General features: G+C 38.5%; 1 protein-coding gene across 1 annotated transcript; it reads left to right on the top strand.

Annotated features, from left to right (window-relative positions):
- Positions 1–345: 345 nt before the first annotated feature.
- Trpgamma (Transient receptor potential cation channel gamma) lies at positions 346–16,197 on the top strand. Its single transcript, XM_017625740.1, has 19 exons — positions 346–418; positions 1,120–1,250; positions 1,470–1,707; positions 2,799–2,941; positions 4,409–4,598; positions 4,752–5,046; positions 5,151–5,273; positions 5,337–5,492; positions 6,797–6,936; positions 7,038–7,306; positions 7,382–7,498; positions 7,567–7,762; positions 9,503–9,697; positions 9,769–9,810; positions 9,883–10,063; positions 10,139–10,477; positions 13,023–13,364; positions 13,486–13,610; positions 15,920–16,197. Exons 2-19 carry the CDS (start codon positions 1,138–1,140, stop codon positions 16,166–16,168), a joined length of 3,453 nt encoding a protein of 1,150 aa, XP_017481229.1. The 5' UTR covers positions 346–418; positions 1,120–1,137; the 3' UTR covers positions 16,169–16,197.
- Positions 16,198–17,965: the final 1,768 nt, after the last annotated feature.

The raw sequence follows: 17,965 nt of genomic DNA on the forward strand, positions 1-17,965 counted from the left end.
GCACGAATGTTGAAATAATAAATTAAAAGCATTGTCATGGCTTAATGCTGCATCTCTAACTTTTTTACTAACCTTTATGCATTCATGGCAATAAAATACAGTAAAAATACTCGTAAAAGAGGATTTAAAATTTATAAAGCAATTTATTTTTTCTTTTTTTTTTTTGTTCTTTCATTTTATCTCCACAGACGAAGGAAAAAAGTTGCATTTTGTGAGTCCGGCGCGTAGAAAATCAGTGCTAGCGCCAATTTTAAGCAAAATCAAAAACGGTACAGATGCACTGGATGGTGAGAAGAGGATCAACGGCAGTGGCGTTGGTGGAGGCAACGGTGGAGTTGGCGGCCTTTTGGGCGGTGGCGGTAATGACAACAGCAACAGTCACGTGACCGTGCAAATTGAACCGGCTAAAAAGGTCAAGGTGAGTGCGAGTGCGTGCACGCAATATGTATTTAAGCAACATACATACATACATACATACGTATGTACATATGTATGTATGCATCAAACAAATTGGAAACATGTGCGAAAAAAAAAACTTCAAAGCGCGTGCAAGAGCGTTTACATACAGCTGTTAATCATTAAAGACAAATAAATATAGAAATATGTGTGTAAACATTAGGGTGGTAAAAAAAAAAGTAAGGTCGGAATTTTAATGCTCTCACCCTTTAGGATTGTTCTATACCGAGCAAATAAGTATACGCCTGTTTTTTTTTTTTNAAAATATGTGTGTATACATTAGGGTGGTTAAAAAAAAAGTAATGTCGGAATTTTAATGCTCTCACCCTTTAGAATTGTTCTATACCGAGCAAATAAGTATACGCCTGTTTTTTTTTTTTAATTGCTTTTTTTAATTTAATTTTTTGCGGTCGCTCATAGTATAAATATGCATATTTCAAATGGGGAAATAAATGGTGTATAATTATTTTTCGATCGGAAAACTCTAATAAAGAAAGCAGGGTAAAATTCCGACTTTACTTTTCCACATGCATTTTCGGACCACCCTAGTATACATACATACATTTTTGTATGTTTATTTTTTTATAAAACTATGTGTATGTTGCATTCGTGTTTGGCCTTGAACAATTGACTAACCATAAATCTGCGTTACTCGTCACACAGCGTCACAGCATACACGGCATGATGGAGGAGGAGAACATAGTGCGGCCGCATCAGGAGATACGCCAGTTAACCTTGGAGGAGAAGAAGTTTCTATTGGCGGTGGAGCGTGGTGATATGGCGGGTACGCGAAGGTTAGTCGATTTACTCATTTACCTACATACCTATGTAGGTATGTACATATGTAAATGTGTACCTGATCCACATTTACTTATATTTAACCTGAATTTCAATGCTCGTACATCACATCTTCCGTCTGGTGGCCCTCACATTTGCTGCACAAATTTTCCGGTTGCAACTCAATGAATTTGTTATTTTTATTTTTTTTTTGTTTTTGGTTTTTACATTTTTAGAATGCTACAAAAGGCACAGGACACTGATTACATCAATGTCAATTGTGTGGATCCATTGGGACGCACTGCTCTCCTCATGGCCATCGATAATGAGAATTTGGAAATGGTCGAACTACTCATCAGTTATAATGTTGACACCAAGGATGCGCTGTTGCACTCAATATCGGAGGAGTTCGTGGAAGCTGTGGAAGTGCTGTTGGATCACGAGAATGTCACTTTTCATACGGAGGGAAATCATGTAGGTGTAATTACAGATTTAGATTATTTCAATATGCTTGTACATATGAGCAAATCTCACGAGTTGTAACATTTAAAAAAAAACGAACGTGTTTTTTTGGCAAAAATGGCGGCACACTTATGTACCTTGGATAGTGCATTATCTTCATTTTTGCATAAAGAATAAGATTTAATTTTGACTACAATTTCGAAATAAAAAAAATAAAACTTAAAAACGATATCTAAACAAAGCCAAAAAAACAGCTCGTGCTCATATACCCGTAGTTGTGTATGTAACGTATACCACCCGTAGCACCATATACAGCGTGCTAATACGCTTACTCGCACGCCTTAACTTAAAAGTGATATTATTTAAAAATAATTAAATATTGCCATGGAATATTTGCACGCCGTATTCTGCAGGAATATATACATAGATTAATTTCTTCATATATACAACAATGTTAAAACGCATTTCGAGTGCGCCAATAAAAATTTTAAAATTTGGAATTTTCGCTACGAAAATCATCGTCATCTTATAATCAATTTAACTCGTTTTCATTTGGTCGCACACTAGTTTTATTACTTTAAAATTTTTCGCTTTGACAAAAACAATATTTTCGCCGTTAAATCTTAATATTTTGAAGCATTTTAAACTTTTAAAATGAAAAAATCGTTAAATTTCAAAAATCACAAAATAGCTGCAGCCATTTTTTAAATTTGGTGGCACACTTTTTAAACTTCGCATATATGTTTTATTTGATGCCAGCTTTCCTTGCCTCTAATATGAACATTCTATATGAAAACTTTTCAAAGTTATTAAAAAAGAAAACTATGACATTTTGAGTGGCAATAAAAAAAATTAGTAATTTCGGTACTTTTTTGCCAAAATAAACGTTTTGAGGCTAAAAAAACTGTTTCATAGTTCATTATTTATTTTTTTAACTTATTTCTGCAACTCCATTTATTGAAATAAATGCAAGAAATTCTTTTTTAGCGCATTTTCTGGCGAGAGACGTAAGTGACAATTAAAAAAAAACACAACTCGTGAGATTTGCTCTTATATGTAGTCGTTTGTATGTATGTTTATTTTGAAAATTTTTTCATTCATAGAGCTGGGAATCCCAATCGGAGGACACTTCAACATTCACACCCGATATTACGCCACTTATTTTGGCGGCACATCGTGATAACTATGAAATAATCAAAATATTATTAGATCGCGGAGCCGTACTGCCAATGCCGCATGATGTAAGGTATGTAGCAGACACACTTTATATAAAAACATTTATTTTTTTTCTGGTACTATCATCTACTGTAAGCTGTTGTAGGATCAATATCCTAAGTAAGATGATTACCAAAGCCTTTGATATGAAACCACATACATATTTGATCTCCAGTAATGTGGTTTAAGTCCGAAAGAATTCAGGTTCAAATACTGATCCGATCTACATACAATTTTTTTCTAATAACACTTTCCTTAAATATACAATCAGTAACCCAGACTCATATCTCCTCGGCTGTCTTGTGTTTTTTTCACTGGGGAGGATTCTACGATCAGACCGCTCATACTTGATAATGGACCTATATCTAACAGAATATATGTTAAACTGAAGCGCTCAGATAAAATTTTTTATAGGAATCTACACTGGCGCGACTGGCGTACCTCAATAAGCGCGCCGTTGGTTCTGTCTTCACGAAAATAAATAGAAAAATCGGCGAGTACCGAAACCGATTAGATGTATAAGGTTAACAGCAACGTCGACATAGTACAGTGAATTAGGTGACAACACCTACGCTGGCTGGGCCATGGATGGGTGTGCTCCAGCTCTGGCACTTTTCGATATGATACCCAACATCAATGACGGAGGGGTGTTAAAAATTTCCTATGAAGAGTGACTTGGCTTCACTTGGCGTTCCTTATTGACGCCAGTTGACCAGAAGGTAGAACCTATGATCTGTTACGTCGCACCCGGCTAAAATTGTTTTCCCATGGATTACGTCATGGTGCCGTGGCGACTCTCCGCATGCCGGGCACTGGTGGGCAGATCTTCGTTCACTCTGCTCAGGTACGAGTTTAGCCTGTTGCAATATCCAGAGCGAAGTTGGTGCGGGTCTCCCGAACCAGACAAGGTTCTGTCCCATCCACGTCGGGTGGTTGGGTTGTGTGCCCAAAGCGGTATTCAAAGGTTGACAGTCTATGTAACTCGAGACCTACTTTCTGTGAATGCCAGTAGGTATGCAGTTGGTTCCATTGGTTGTTTTATAAACCTCTGGACTTGTTCCGTCGTATGTTGGCGAGGGCTCTTCTGCAAGCAGTTGTCTGTTCGGGTGCCCGTGTCTATGGCAGCCTACTAGGAACTTGGCTTGCAGAGCATTGTGTTATGCTCCCTAATGGAAAGTATCTGGGTCTCGTCGTGCAGGAGGTATTGTGGCGACATCAGAATTCTAGTCTAGTCGCGGTCCGGAGTGCCGTATTCTGGCAGTCGTAAATAATGCTTCTGGCACTACACACTTATTAGCGGAATACAGAATTACCTTTACAAATATTCTCTGCGGCAAATGTAATCCCCGCGGCAAATGCAATTAGTCTGGGTAAATTGTGTTGGGACCATTGTGCTTTCGTTAACGTTGGACATTCGATTATTCTTTAAGTCTAATAAGCGGTGAGGTAGAAGTATAGGAAACCAAGTACTCATTCAGGCCTCCGCATTTCATTTCAGATGCGGCTGTGACGAATGTGTTCAATCACGCCAAGAAGATTCACTGCGACACTCACGTTCTCGCATCAACGCCTATCGTGCACTGGCCAGTCCAAGCCTCATTGCATTGTCGTCGAAGGATCCTATTTTAACTGCATTTGAATTATCCTGGGAATTGAGACGTTTAAGTTTCCTCGAACACGAATTTAAGGTGCGTAGCTTTTTAATATCTACAAGCAAAAAAGCAATTTGTGGTCGTTTTGAACTCCATGTCCTTGAAGCGCATAGGCAGCGCAACCAATCGGCTGGCTTACGAAATTGTGTCCTTTCTTTTTTTTGTAGTAATGAAACTTTGCTCTTTCAGAATGAATATCAGGAATTGCGCAAACAATGCCAAGACTTTGCCACCGCTTTGCTTGATCATACACGCACCTCACACGAATTGGAAATCCTATTAAATCACGATCCCACCGGTCCAATCTATGAACATGGCGAACGTATGCATTTGAATCGTTTGAAATTGGCTATAAAGTTGCGTCAGAAAAAATTTGTGGCACACTCAAATGTTCAACAACTTTTAGCCAGTATTTGGTATGAGGGTCTACCGGGATTTCGGCGTAAAAATATGGCTCTGCAGGCGTTGGATATTATAAGAATTGGTGAGTTGCGATAATAAAGTTGGTACTTAGTAATTGTAGCAATAAAGCCTAAGGCCTTAAATCATTTTTCTAAATACGCATAAATATTTTTGTATTCCTAACAGGCATAATGTTTCCCATCTTCTCGTGGGCCTACATTTTGGCACCCTACTCCAGTATTGGACAGACTATGCGTAAACCATTTATCAAATTCATATGCCACAGTGCCTCCTACTTTACATTTCTATGTAAGTTCCAAATACCTTATCACTATACTACCAATTCCAAAATTTTCCTTCTGTTTCAAACAGTTCTACTGATGCTCGCTTCACAACGCATCGAAACATTCATTGGTGGCTGGTTTTGGAGCGATACGAACAACATCATCGCACAAGTGGAGGAGGTGCCTACAAAGCGTGGCGCGAAACCGACGTTTATCGAATGGCTGATATTGGCCTGGGTTAGCGGTAAGTTTAGACAATTCTCTACCCGTACAAGTTCGCGCAATCAATTACACAGAAGCACACAAATAAAATCGATGAAAGTCAGTCATTTTCAAAATTTAAAATGGCGGACTCAATGAGGCGATCTCATAAAATTTAGTACCTATTTATTTATATAAGTTTTTGAGGCGGCTGTTAACGAATTTGAAATGGAAATACAGCAATTATTTTAAAAACATTGCACCATATTGGATCCACCCCATTCCTGTTTGGGGTTATTTTAGTGAAGAGCGAAAAACGCCACAAGGATTTAGAAGGAAGTTAAAAGAGATATCTGGGCGTTTGGAATGGTCATATGTTGGCGGACTACTGCTGAAAAGCTATTTGTGACGAAAAGCTATTTTTAGAGAAAGCACTTATATATCATTCATCTCGCGTCTCTCCACCACTCGGATTGCCGAGTGAGCAAAGCACAGGCCCGCTATTCGAGAGATCCGTTTTCGAGTTTTCGGACAGCGGAATTTTTGTATATCTTTTTAAATTTGTTTTAATTTTTTTTTTCATTTTTTGCTTATTTAATTTAATTTTGTTTTAAGTTTTAGATCTTATTGTTTAAGAAAGAAAAATATATATTTTTTAATTACATTTAATTTGTAGAAACGTATTTTATGTATTTTTTGTTTGTTTTTTAATTTAGTATTTTTCTTTCTTGATTAAATTTTCTTTAATGTTTAGATGATTTTTGTTCAAGGAAGAATATGTTTTTAAATTAATATTTTTTTCTTTAACTTTCTTTTATTTTTAGATTTTATTGTTTAAAAAATAAACATATTTTTTCAATTTCTTTTATTTTTTAGAACCTTATTATATTTATTTTTTCTAGTTTATTATTTTTTTCTTTTGCTAATTTAATTTTCTTTTAATTCTTAGATTTTATTGTTTTAAAAATATGAATATATTTCTTTTGTTTTTGTATTTGCCTTTTCTTAATTTTATTTTTAGATTTCGTTTTGAAAACGAATTTTTTTATTTAATTTTTAAGTACTATTTTCTTCTTTTCTGATTTAATTTTTATCTGGTTATTTTTTTTTTATTGTATTTTTTTAAGAGGTAAAAAATTATTTTAATTTCATAAAATTTTTAAAAATATTTTTATATCTGTTTGCTTTATTTTCCCTTTTTTTTATTTAATTTCCTTTTTATTTATTTTTATTATTTTCCTCATTTTTATTTAATTAAAAAAAAAACTTATTGCTGGAAGGAACTTTTCATCGATTTTGTTGTTGTGGTCCTGTTTTATTCATTTCTTAAAAAATATTCCACTTCAGGTCTAATTTGGAGCGAGGTCAAGCAGCTGTGGGATGTTGGTCTGCAAGAGTATCTCAACGATATGTGGAATGTCATCGATTTCGTAACGAATTCACTCTATGTGGCCACAGTGGCATTACGTGTGGTGTCTTTCTTTCAGGTGGTTATTTTTAGCTTTAACTAAAAAGTTTTCTATCTTCTGCATATATGTATTTATTAACTCTTTCTAAAAATTATTTTTCTCCCACGCTTTTCCCATAGGTGCAAAAAGAAATGATCATTAATCCGCATGCCACTGATTTGCCGCGTGAGCGTTGGGACACATGGGATCCAATGCTCATTTCGGAAGGACTCTTTAGTGCGGCAAACATTTTCAGTAGCCTCAAATTGGTATACATCTTTTCGGTGAATCCACATTTGGGACCACTGCAAGTGTCCCTGTCGCGTATGGTTATGGATATCATGAAGTTTTTCTTTTTGTACGTACTCGTGCTATTCGCCTTCGGCAGTGGTCTGAATCAATTGTTGTGGTGAGTGAAAAGTGTAAATAAAAGCTGAAATGAAGTTGGATATAACTAATTTATTCATCCAACCAAAATACATAGGTACTACGCAGATTTGGAGAAGAAACGGTGCCCTGAAGTTTCGCCCTCGAATGTACTTATCACCATGAACGGAACCACAGATCCGAATGCTTGCATCGTTTGGCGGCGCTTTTCGAAGTAAGCGTTTAAAGCTTTCAAAATTTTGATTCGTTAATTATCCTAATCCTGTTCTCTTGCATTTTCAGCCTCTTCGAAACCACACAGACACTTTTCTGGGCTGTTTTTGGTCTAATCGATTTGGATAGCTTTGAGTTGGATGGCATTAAGATTTTCACACGTTTCTGGGGCATGCTAATGTTTGGCACATATTCCGTTATCAACATTGTGGTGCTGCTGAATCTACTTATTGCTATGATGAATCATTCATATCAACTTATATCGGTAAGTACTGTTGGTGCCTCTGAAACATGTATACACGTACAGCTTGCGATGGAATTAAGTACTAAGCTTAGATGGAATTAAGTAGCTTAGGTTAGGTTATCTTGGCTGTCCTCATCCCGCACAGGAAAAGGGCACACTTAGGCAACCATGTGATGCCATATTAGAGACATGGAAATGGAAATGGAACCAATTCGTAGTTCTGATGAAGCGCAAAAAGTCGTAAATACTGGCTATAATCCAGTTCAGTCCGACAAAAGAATAGTGGAGGAACGAGCGTCGACAAAGCGGGACAGATTTCCTCCTCATCACGGCAGATATGAGCGTAGTCGTTTGGCTGCAAATCCATTCTATCCGCGTGGGTTCCCTTCAGGCAGTACCCGGTGAGAAATGCGATTACCTTTCGGAGCAGTGGTCGCGCCAAGCTAAGGAGAGGGCGAGATCTACGCTTATCCAATTTACTCCAGATACATATATTTTGCTATCCTGCACCCACCTCGTATTTTTCCGTTCGATAAAATTATTTTCCAGCCAGAGTTTGCAGCAAGATAGCGAAATACCCGCATTACGAGTGATACTCATTGCAGACAGTAAGGTTCATGTCCCTTCCAGTTTATCCGGAACACAGTTGCCCGGTATATCGTTATGGCCTGGCACCCATGCAACATTAGGTACCTAACTCCTTGTCAGCTCGTTTGGAGTACGTCTACGTTTCATTATCAATCTTCGATGTACATTTGTCATAGTTAACTACTTTAATAGCTGCCTGGCTATCAGAAAAGATAGTTGCCGCATGCAAACTAAAAAGAGAATCGATCAGCCACCTTGCAGCATCGCTTCAGCTTGAAAAACGCTACAGATATCTGGTAGACGAAAACTAAGGCTAAGTGATAGTTCTTGCGGGTATAACCCACTTTCTACCCTCACTTCCAACTTGGAGCCATCATCCTCTCATACACCCCTTGAGGGTTTCTTTAGTCCAGTAGGCGGGAATGTGTAGTCCAGGCGCCCGAAGTCTACTGGAATATCTTCTAACCTAACCTTTTTTGAATTTGCGAGGCCAATGTGTACCGATATAAATCTAATCAGAAATCTGTTCATACGTCGAGTCAAGAGAACCTGACTTAAACCATTGCACGGTAGTTATTATTAGCACCTTTGATTGTTTGGTGGGTGAGATGAGTGTTCGCAACTTTCCATTAAATCTAAAAAGAGAGCATGAGAGAGCAAAAAGGCATAGCTTGTCGGTAGTTTTCCGCGGGCGTAATTTTGTTAGAATTTGAGCACTAAAGAAGGCAGAACAACCGCACAGAAGATATTCTACTGTTTCTGTCACTACTGATGACTTGGAACCATCTGTATAGCCGTCGACGCTGTTTTATTACTGGATATGTATACTTTCATAAAATTGTCGCACAATGTCGTTAGTTTGAAGAAGACTTAATTTGGCTATCGCGATATTGCCGGAAATGAGAATGCTTGTGAGTTAGTGAAAGAGGGTTCCACAATACCCTCAATCTGCAGTGGGATCTCAACCCAAATCAGAGCGACCTATTAGGAAAACCCAGACCTTAAAATACGCGGTTAGTAGCGATTCTAACTGGATATTGTCCGGTTAGAACCCGCGCGAGATTTATGGTACTAAAACGATGCGTAGTTGTTACTCAGGCGATAACTGATTTGTACTTTTTACTCTTAAGCAAACCGAGCTTCAACTCCTGTTACTGTTACTTAAATTTTCAGGAGCGTGCTGATGTTGAATGGAAATTTGCGCGTTCCAAATTGTGGATAAGTTACTTTGAGGAAGGTGGCACCTGCCCACCACCATTCAATATTATACCAACTCCAAAATCCATATGGTATGTGTTCAAGTGGGCGCGTAGAGTATTTTGCAGTGGCTCTTCGGCTGCCAGACGTGAGCATTTAAAGACAATACGGGTGAGTGAGAAATACCTATTTTATATTGTGAGAAAAATAGCACAGCTATACTCTCTTCATCTTCTAAATAGCGTAAAGCGCAGCAGGCGAGTGATCGCGATTTCAAATATCAGGTAATATATATATAGTGACGTATATTAAAGTTTGACTTACTAAAAAATAATTTAATTGCTTAACCATGCCAGCAAATAATGCGCAATTTAGTGCGTCGGTATGTGACCGTGGAGCAACGCAAGGCCGAGTCGCAGGGTGTCACCGAAGATGACGTGAACGAAATCAAACAGGATATATCGGCATTCCGTTGCGAATTAGTGGAAATTTTGAAGAATAGTGGCATGGATACCAACGTTTCTGCGGGACAAGGCGGTGAGCGGAGACTTTTACTGTTTTAAGTGCACAAATTAATTTTTGCTTTCTCTCTCTTTTTCTTTTCTCATACAGGTGGTGGTGGCAAGAAGAACCGTCAAAAGGAGCGCCGGCTTATGAAAGGCTTTAATATTGCGCCACCTGGTTCTACCGGTTCATTGGCGCCGGTAGCGGAATTCTCCACATCGCTGGACAATTTCGATACACAACATGAAATACTTAGTAACACACTATCGAATCTTTTCAATTCAAATTTCATACACAAAAATCAACAGAATGGTCAGACAAGCGGCAAGGAATCGCCAACAAATGGCACTACGACAACAACAACCACAATACAAACGACAACAAAATATAATAAATCGGCATTGAAACCGCACAATAAGCGCATTGCCGGCCACAAGAAGCGTTGGGGTAAGCAGGCGAGGTAGCAAGTAGGAATCACATTATAAATTAATTATGTATATATATCGAGCCTTAACTGCTTACATTATTTTTACGGTAAGGGCTCGATATGTAGTAACGTTTTGGAAGCCCATCAAGATCTTGTTGGTGTCATAAAGCCTTTCATTTCAGCCAGTCTGCGAGAGTTCTTCGAGTCAANGAATGCAAGTCGTTTTTCGAGAGTTGAATCGTATCGAAAATTTAGCGTCATTGCCTAAAACTTCCACTCGACTAGTGTATTAAAACGGAAGAACTTGGCAGCACTGCATAGTTTTCCACAATTTTCGTCGTTTACTTATTTCAGCACGACAGTAGACAATGCTAATGTTGTCGAGTCGTACAATTCAGCCTAATTTACGACTTACGCAATGAGGCTGAATATTAGGCTTGTTCCACAAGCTACTTGAAGTCACTTCGAGTTATACATACGCGTTCCACAAGTAAGCTTTAGAGTTTATTTGATATACGCTCACAGTTTGAACTTTGCTCGAGCTTTTCTACAAGTAGCCAGTGGAACAAATCTATTATCTTAATGTTCATGGACAAATCGTGCAGATGCTCCTATATTTACCAGCTCTGCTTCACCATTCAACTTTGTTTTATCTAAAGCAGGCAGATCGCTTTAGTTTGGCGTCCCAAAGCTAACAGTGTCTAGAGCAAAAACTAAAAAGTACCATTCGTAAGGATCAGGATTCAAAAAGCGTAATTTTAATTTCGAACCCCTACTCTGATCGTGATCACATAGTACTTTGCCCCATTATCGGCTCTTTCAGGAATGGTAGGTTCGTTTAGTTTCATATGGATTCCCTCAGGGCGGAAGGCGTTTCGACACTTTTCGACACCTATTACCTTTCGGAAAACAGCTGATGCAGTTGGTATGAGAAGAAATTTGTTGCTGTAGCAGATTAGTTCATTGAGTCCATTAAGCGCATAAAGTGGGCTATTTTATAAGGATTGGACTAAAGAGAGATGAGATTTGAGTGAGCATATGAAGAATTGATTACTGCTGCGCAGGACATTTTCACATCATCTCGATGACAACATTTATGGGACAACTTCATTCAATACGGCTCCACATAAGGATCTGTGAGATGACTTTTAATGTACTGGTATAAGTTCAGACGGTATCAGCCAATAAAGAATTGTTCTCCGCGAATGATGTTCAGCTCAACCGTTTTAATTCTGGAAGCGCCAGGGAAATACTCAGACAGGTTGCTAAATTGCATAAGCTAGCACGGCGCCAGGAATTTTCCACTTTTCGTAAAGCCCAGCTTGGAGCAGCCAAAGGTCCATTTATTATCATATAATCTTTCTTGACCTTTTATTCTTCTTCTTATATCCGGGTTGACCACTTCGCACTCAAACGGCGGTGATCTAAACAGAAGAGTTGGTGAAAGGAAAAAACACGAACTTAAGCTGCCATATAGATTAGGTTAGGTTGCTGTGGCAGTCGGTTAAAATAACCAACTCTCTGCTGCATATTTGGCTGACCTTGCGAAGCATTCGTATGCAACCCTCCATCTTAGTACTACCGCGTTCATTGCCTTGCTGTATGCCATTCTCTTCTTGACGGGATGCTCGTTTTAAAGCGCCTATAGCAGGTGGGCTTAAAGACGGAGTAGTCAACTTCTTGGTTGTAACTACCCAGAGTGTGCAGTATTTAAGCGTGGCCGAACCGCACCATACTTTTTAGTCTGAGCGCCGCAGCGGCGTTCATGTATTTTCCCACCAGGTTTATTGCGGGCAAATTCGTTAACACCTCTAGCGCTTTGTTTGGAGTGGTCCTTAGGGCAACTTAAATGCGTAAACACGCTTTTTTCTGGTAGCAGGATAATCCTTAGGAAATTGTTAAGCGGTGTGCGTTTAAAATAAAATTCCGCAGGCAGCTTATGTTCACTCCTCGGGAGTGTTGCTGGAACTCTTGCCAAGATATTTAATCCATAATCTTGCGTAAGCAGGGCAACTGAGAAAAAAATGCTCAAATGATTCCACCTCTTAATCCTCCAAACAAATACGGTAACAGGGCTTCGAAACGAAATTAAGTCGTACCTTAAGGGTTCCTAATGTATACTTCCCGATCAGGACACCTGATAAAAGCGATGGTTGGTGCTTAGCCAGCTGCAGAAGCTTCTGTGAGCGCGGTTCTATCCAGCACAGTCCACAGGTTGTCACAGGAACTCCTATAGCCTTGCTCTGAGGAGATTGAACTCAATGGTGTCCTGCTTAGCCAATGCATGAGCCATGCAGTTTCCTGCAATGTTACTGTGCCCTCGGGTTTGGAAGTACTCCGATGAGTCATAGCGCTCTTTACGGCCCTTGGCTTCCAGAGTACACCCTTCTTATCGGTTTAACACTCATACACGAGCCATTCAAAAAAATATTAGCTGGACCTCTCTTCCAGAGGCTATCACTCCATCAGCGGATTATTTGAATAGAAGGATACAATCGGCGCCAGCTTCGGCACCCATCGAACTTGTTCTTTTTGATATTTTCACTATTTTCTTTCCAATCGCAGGTACACTCATCGAGGCCGCCAAAGTGGGAAATGTCTCAAAAATGCTAGGCCGCTCCAAATCGGAAGACTCCATGTGCAATTCCTCGGCCAATTCGTCGCCAGTTCATGGCCAGGTGCGCGTCACATATGCACAGAATTCTGCGCAGCATTACATGAGCAGCAGTGGCGAAACGACTACGACAGGCAGTCATCGTGCCAATGCACACACGCCGACACACAGCGCCGGCATACATGGTGGCATATTCATGAAGGATCACAGCAGCAGCTTGAATAGCGGCAGCGGTAATAGTGTCAGCAGCAATGGTGGTAACGGTGCTTCGCATTTCTTTCATACAACAACCGGTAAATTAATCAATTTGATTTTGGTTATTTTTGTCAGTTACTTAGTAAAAAAAAAACAAAAAAAACAGAGTTGATTTCACAAGTGTTATTTATTTGAGTAAATAATTTGATTTTTCTTAAGGTCTCACTGCCATAGCCGCTTTGAAAAAGAAGCGCAAGAAGTTTTCATCGAGTAAGAATATCTGTCCCGTTAACGAATCCATATCCACTGCCAATGGAACGGCTGAGGCAGCATTGAACGACAAGGTTTTGTATATTTCTACTAGATAGTATTGGAGCAACTGTACTGGTACAACCGAACGAACGAACCGGACGAATGCAGCACATAAAGTCGTATGTGCACATAGTGTTGTTATTGTTACTTACTTGGTAGTTACCACTTTCATTTGTAGAAAAAAGAGACGGAAATTAGTAATGGCTTTTTTATACTTTTGTTAAACATATTTTCGTCATTTTGGTTGAATTGATGTTACGCTGTACCGTGAAAACTCAAAGAGTGGTAAAAACTGAATTTTGGAATGAAATCGCCCTGAAAGAATACTTTAGTACAGAAGCAGTTCTCTGACCAAAAGTTGATTTTTCCGTCACCAATTACGCAAACGATTGGAATATATCTTTCAATTTACATACAACGCAATTTGTAAAAGTTTATCATAATTACCGTCCCTAATTGAATTTCCAGTAGTACTTAGCGCTTTAGTTGATTTAAATTAGCATTCATCGAAATAAAAAATAACGACAAACATTTCATAAATTATTAATTTCTCTAAAACATAGATATTACTAAATTCTATTTAATTGGCCATCACAACCCGTTTAGCTATCATTAGACTTCAAATTTTGTTTGTAATCATAAGTATTATGCTCCGTTTACATTATGCCAATAGCCCAGTGAGCCAAGCTAGCGTTGGACATTTCGAGACTAGTTCAGGACTTGATTTTTTATTCATTTCATTTCATTTTCATTTATTATAAAACAAAATTAGTACAATAAGATCCCAAAGATTGTGTTCGAAAATCGCGAACTAGTATCGAAATTCTCCCGAACTGGTAATGAACTGGGCTCTAAATGATCACGAGCTAGTCCTGAACAAGTCTCGAAATTGTCCTGAGCCAGCCCCGTACTTTAAGGCTTAAAATATTGTTTCCCACTCATAATTAATATGAAAAGACTTATAACACAGTGTAGCAGCATTTTTGGGGTGTACTGTGTCTGAGAATACCACTAGTGAAATAAGTGGGAAAAACGTTAAAATGCATACCCTAGCGAAATATGTAGTCTGGGTACATTTAGTAAAATTTCACTAGGAATAGTTTTCTACAAAATGTTAACCCTCTAGCGACCACTCAGCTGCCATTTTATTCAATCTCTCCAAAAAAAAGAGGTCACAGCAACCCTTTCGTGAGGGATCTAATGGGTTAAAATGTTTCACAAAATTATTCCTACTGAAATTTTACTATATGATCCCAAACTACTTATTTGGCTCCGATATGAATTTTAATCTTTTCTTCCCCTTATTCTAAAAACACTCAGTCGAAAAACTGCAAACTTAATATGACCATAAAATATTACCTAAGAATTTGGAGGGTTTACTGTACAGGTCTAGGTCTTTCATCCTGAAAATTTATTGATTTAATTAAAAAAGTGTTTGCATACATATATACAGTACATTAGTGTGGTCCAAAAATGCATGCGAAAATGCAAAGTCGTAATTTTAAGGCCGCCGCTCCTAGGATTGTTCTATATCAAAAAATATACCCCTATATTTTTATTTTGAAATCAAAAAAATCTTAGGGAGTGCTCAAAGCGCTCAAAATTTTCCATGTATTTTATATGGGGAAAAAACAACTTTTCATGGAAATGATATAGAATTCTTGAAAATCAGTTATTTCCAATGTGAAAACTTTGTTTCCCTACAGGAGATGCCCAATAATAATACCCAATTATTTCTTTGGCCATTTTTTCATGGCAAATATATTTTATAGGTCCTCCAAACCCCTAGAAAATGCAATGTGGGACCAATAAAAAATCTTTAGTTTTGAAAAATGGTTAAATAAACAATTATATATCAATATTGGATTTTCAATCGTTTTGTACCATTTCTACGAAAAGTTGTTTTTCCCCATATAAAATACGTGGAAAACTGTTTTATATTTTTTCGGTATAAAATAATCCTAGGAGGTGGCGGAATTAAAATTCCGACTTTACTGCTTTTGGATCACTCTAATGTACATACATATGTATGAGGCACTAAAAGCACTGACATTACAGTGGATTGGCTGCTACACTATGACAGTTGTATTCGCATGCTTCCTGCATAATGTAAACGAGGCATTATTCCTTGAAATATTTTTTTCGAGTGTAGTGTGTGCATAAGATTTCATTACTTTCAGCAACTAAATTTTACAAACATTTGCCTGTACTTAAACAACTCTTATAATAATCATTTTTAAATTTATTTACACACGTCTTAAATTATAAATATTTTCGATAACATTTTTTTATTTCACTTTTCTCATACTTTTCCTGCTATTGCCACAATCAACTCGATCAGTCGCTTAAGCGCGTTTCCAGCTACCCAGCCTCACATGCGGATGGCGTCACGCCAAGTGGCAAAGATGCCACAATCACCGCCAAACCGCGTCGCCATGAACAGACACAAAGTCAACATGACTCTGTCGAAACGTCAACGGAATTTACACTCTCCAATGAGACACATCATTTGGATCCATCCAATACATCCGTCAATTCGCGTGAACCATTAATTAGTGGCAGTTATGCATCGACCAGTATAATGGGTTAAGCATAAGTATGAGTCAGAATAGATAAGTAAACAGCAGCGTAAGCTCTCGAATTGAAGCATTTTAGATGCATGCATGAATGTGCGCGTAGAATGACAAAAAACAAATACGTACTTAACGAAAGTAACATAAATATTGGAATAACACATTTGAGAATTTCAAGGAAAGAACGAAATTTACATATTACATACCTATCCATAAGCATAAAAACATACATACATATTTGCTACTATCATAAAGCACATTTGCATTCATATCATAAATAGCACCGACTACATACATATCTACCTGCCTATAACTATTTATATGTACATATCACATTTGCGTAAAATCCAACTAACTCGTAAAATCCAAACAAATCAGCACTAAGCGAATTTCACCAAAGACATTCTAACAGCTAAACTACAAATTTACACACAAATGCACCATATTAGGGTCCAAACAAACTATGGAAATGTTCAAACGTGTTGGGATAGTCAAAATCAAGGAGGTTTTGGGTACTAAATAGAAATCAAACTTTTTACAGTGGGTTAAAGTTAATACGTTTTGGTCACAAATTCAATAAAATTACTTGTTGGTTTGGCTGACTAGAGTGGTTTGTAAATTTGACCCACACACTCGTACTAACCTACATCGTAGGCTCCCCAGTCTTCGGACGTGCTCATGGCATTGGCCCTATTGAACAGTGTCCTATTCGATTCATGTAACGAGGATAATAACCTTGTCCACCAGGGTGGTTTTGTTTTCCGTCTGCGTCAAACCACCGAAAATCCGGCTGCCAGAGAACTATTCATAGCTTTACATTGTTAATCAACCCGTTCAGTTCCTCACGCGTGGTGGGAACCCGGGAATGAATCTCTGGCAGTTAAGTCCTTATTTTATTGTTGTAAACTCCCTATTCGGTATTTCGTATGTTTCTAAACTTGCTAACTTGGGGAGTTGTAAGATCTATTTCATGTTCAATATAACGATGATCAGAGTAAGACTTTTCATTCGAAACTCTTCATCTCTTAAAACGTTGTTGGCAATTAGGTCGCAAGTCAGGGTTATATCCAAAATTTCTTTTCTGGTTTTTGTTATGAAGGTCGGCTCTGAGCCTAAATTTATTATACTAAGTTTGTTTTCCAGAATAAAGTCTAGTAATTAGTTACCTCTATTGTTAGTGTCGGTGCTTCCCCACAACCTGTTGTGGGCGTTCACGTTACTGCAGATAACCAGTTGCTGTTTCTAGGCAGAGGCTATTCAGAAGCAAGAAGATGTTGATGCTATGCTTTTGCAACAATCCGCTTAAAACCCTTCATCCTGAGAACGCAGATTTTATTGCATTGTATTCATGGCTCTTGTATGAGGGCAACGTAGAGTCCACCGGCAGCCAGACGTACCAGAAAATTCGCAGATGGGCATCTAGAGTGGTGAGGGTTTATTTGGATCAGCTTCATGCGAATCTGTCCGCCCAACCTCCACCATCGTGACATCCGCATCTGCCTCCTCGACACCTCTTCACCCTCGTTGTTATTGGAGAGAAGCCTTCTTCCTCGTAGAATAGCGACCCCAAACCGGTTAGCCTCTCCGAACATTGTTTTTCGGCAGATCGTTGACTCTTTGGTGCAGTGCCCGCCGGTTTTATTGACCTAGCCTGTTCTTCCACAATACTAAACAGGCCCTCAGTGGAAGCTTTCTTATCGTAATAAGCCTGCTTCGAGGGGCGAACATTTTTAGCCATCCTTTGTTCTGAACTAGCGACCTGTCTTGAGCTGTCGGGTTTTTCTATAGTAGCGTGCCAACCACCGACATTAGCC

The sequence above is a fragment of the Rhagoletis zephyria genome, unplaced genomic scaffold (genome assembly GCF_001687245.7).
Source record: "Rhagoletis zephyria isolate East Lansing unplaced genomic scaffold, Rhagoletis_zephyria_1.1 Rzeph_scaffold_04206, whole genome shotgun sequence".
NCBI classification, from domain to species: Eukaryota; Metazoa; Arthropoda; class Insecta; order Diptera; family Tephritidae; genus Rhagoletis; species Rhagoletis zephyria.

Coding starts and splice junctions, on each gene's coding strand:
- Trpgamma (XM_017625740.1), top strand. CDS start 1,138: ATGATGGAGGAGGAGAACATAGTGCGGCCGCATCAGGAGATACGCCAG. Junction 5,274..5,336: donor CTCCTACTTTACATTTCTAT/GTAAGTTCCAAA, acceptor TGTTTCAAACAG/TTCTACTGATGCTCGCTTCA. Junction 10,478..13,022: donor CGGCCACAAGAAGCGTTGGG/GTAAGCAGGCGA, acceptor TTCCAATCGCAG/GTACACTCATCGAGGCCGCC.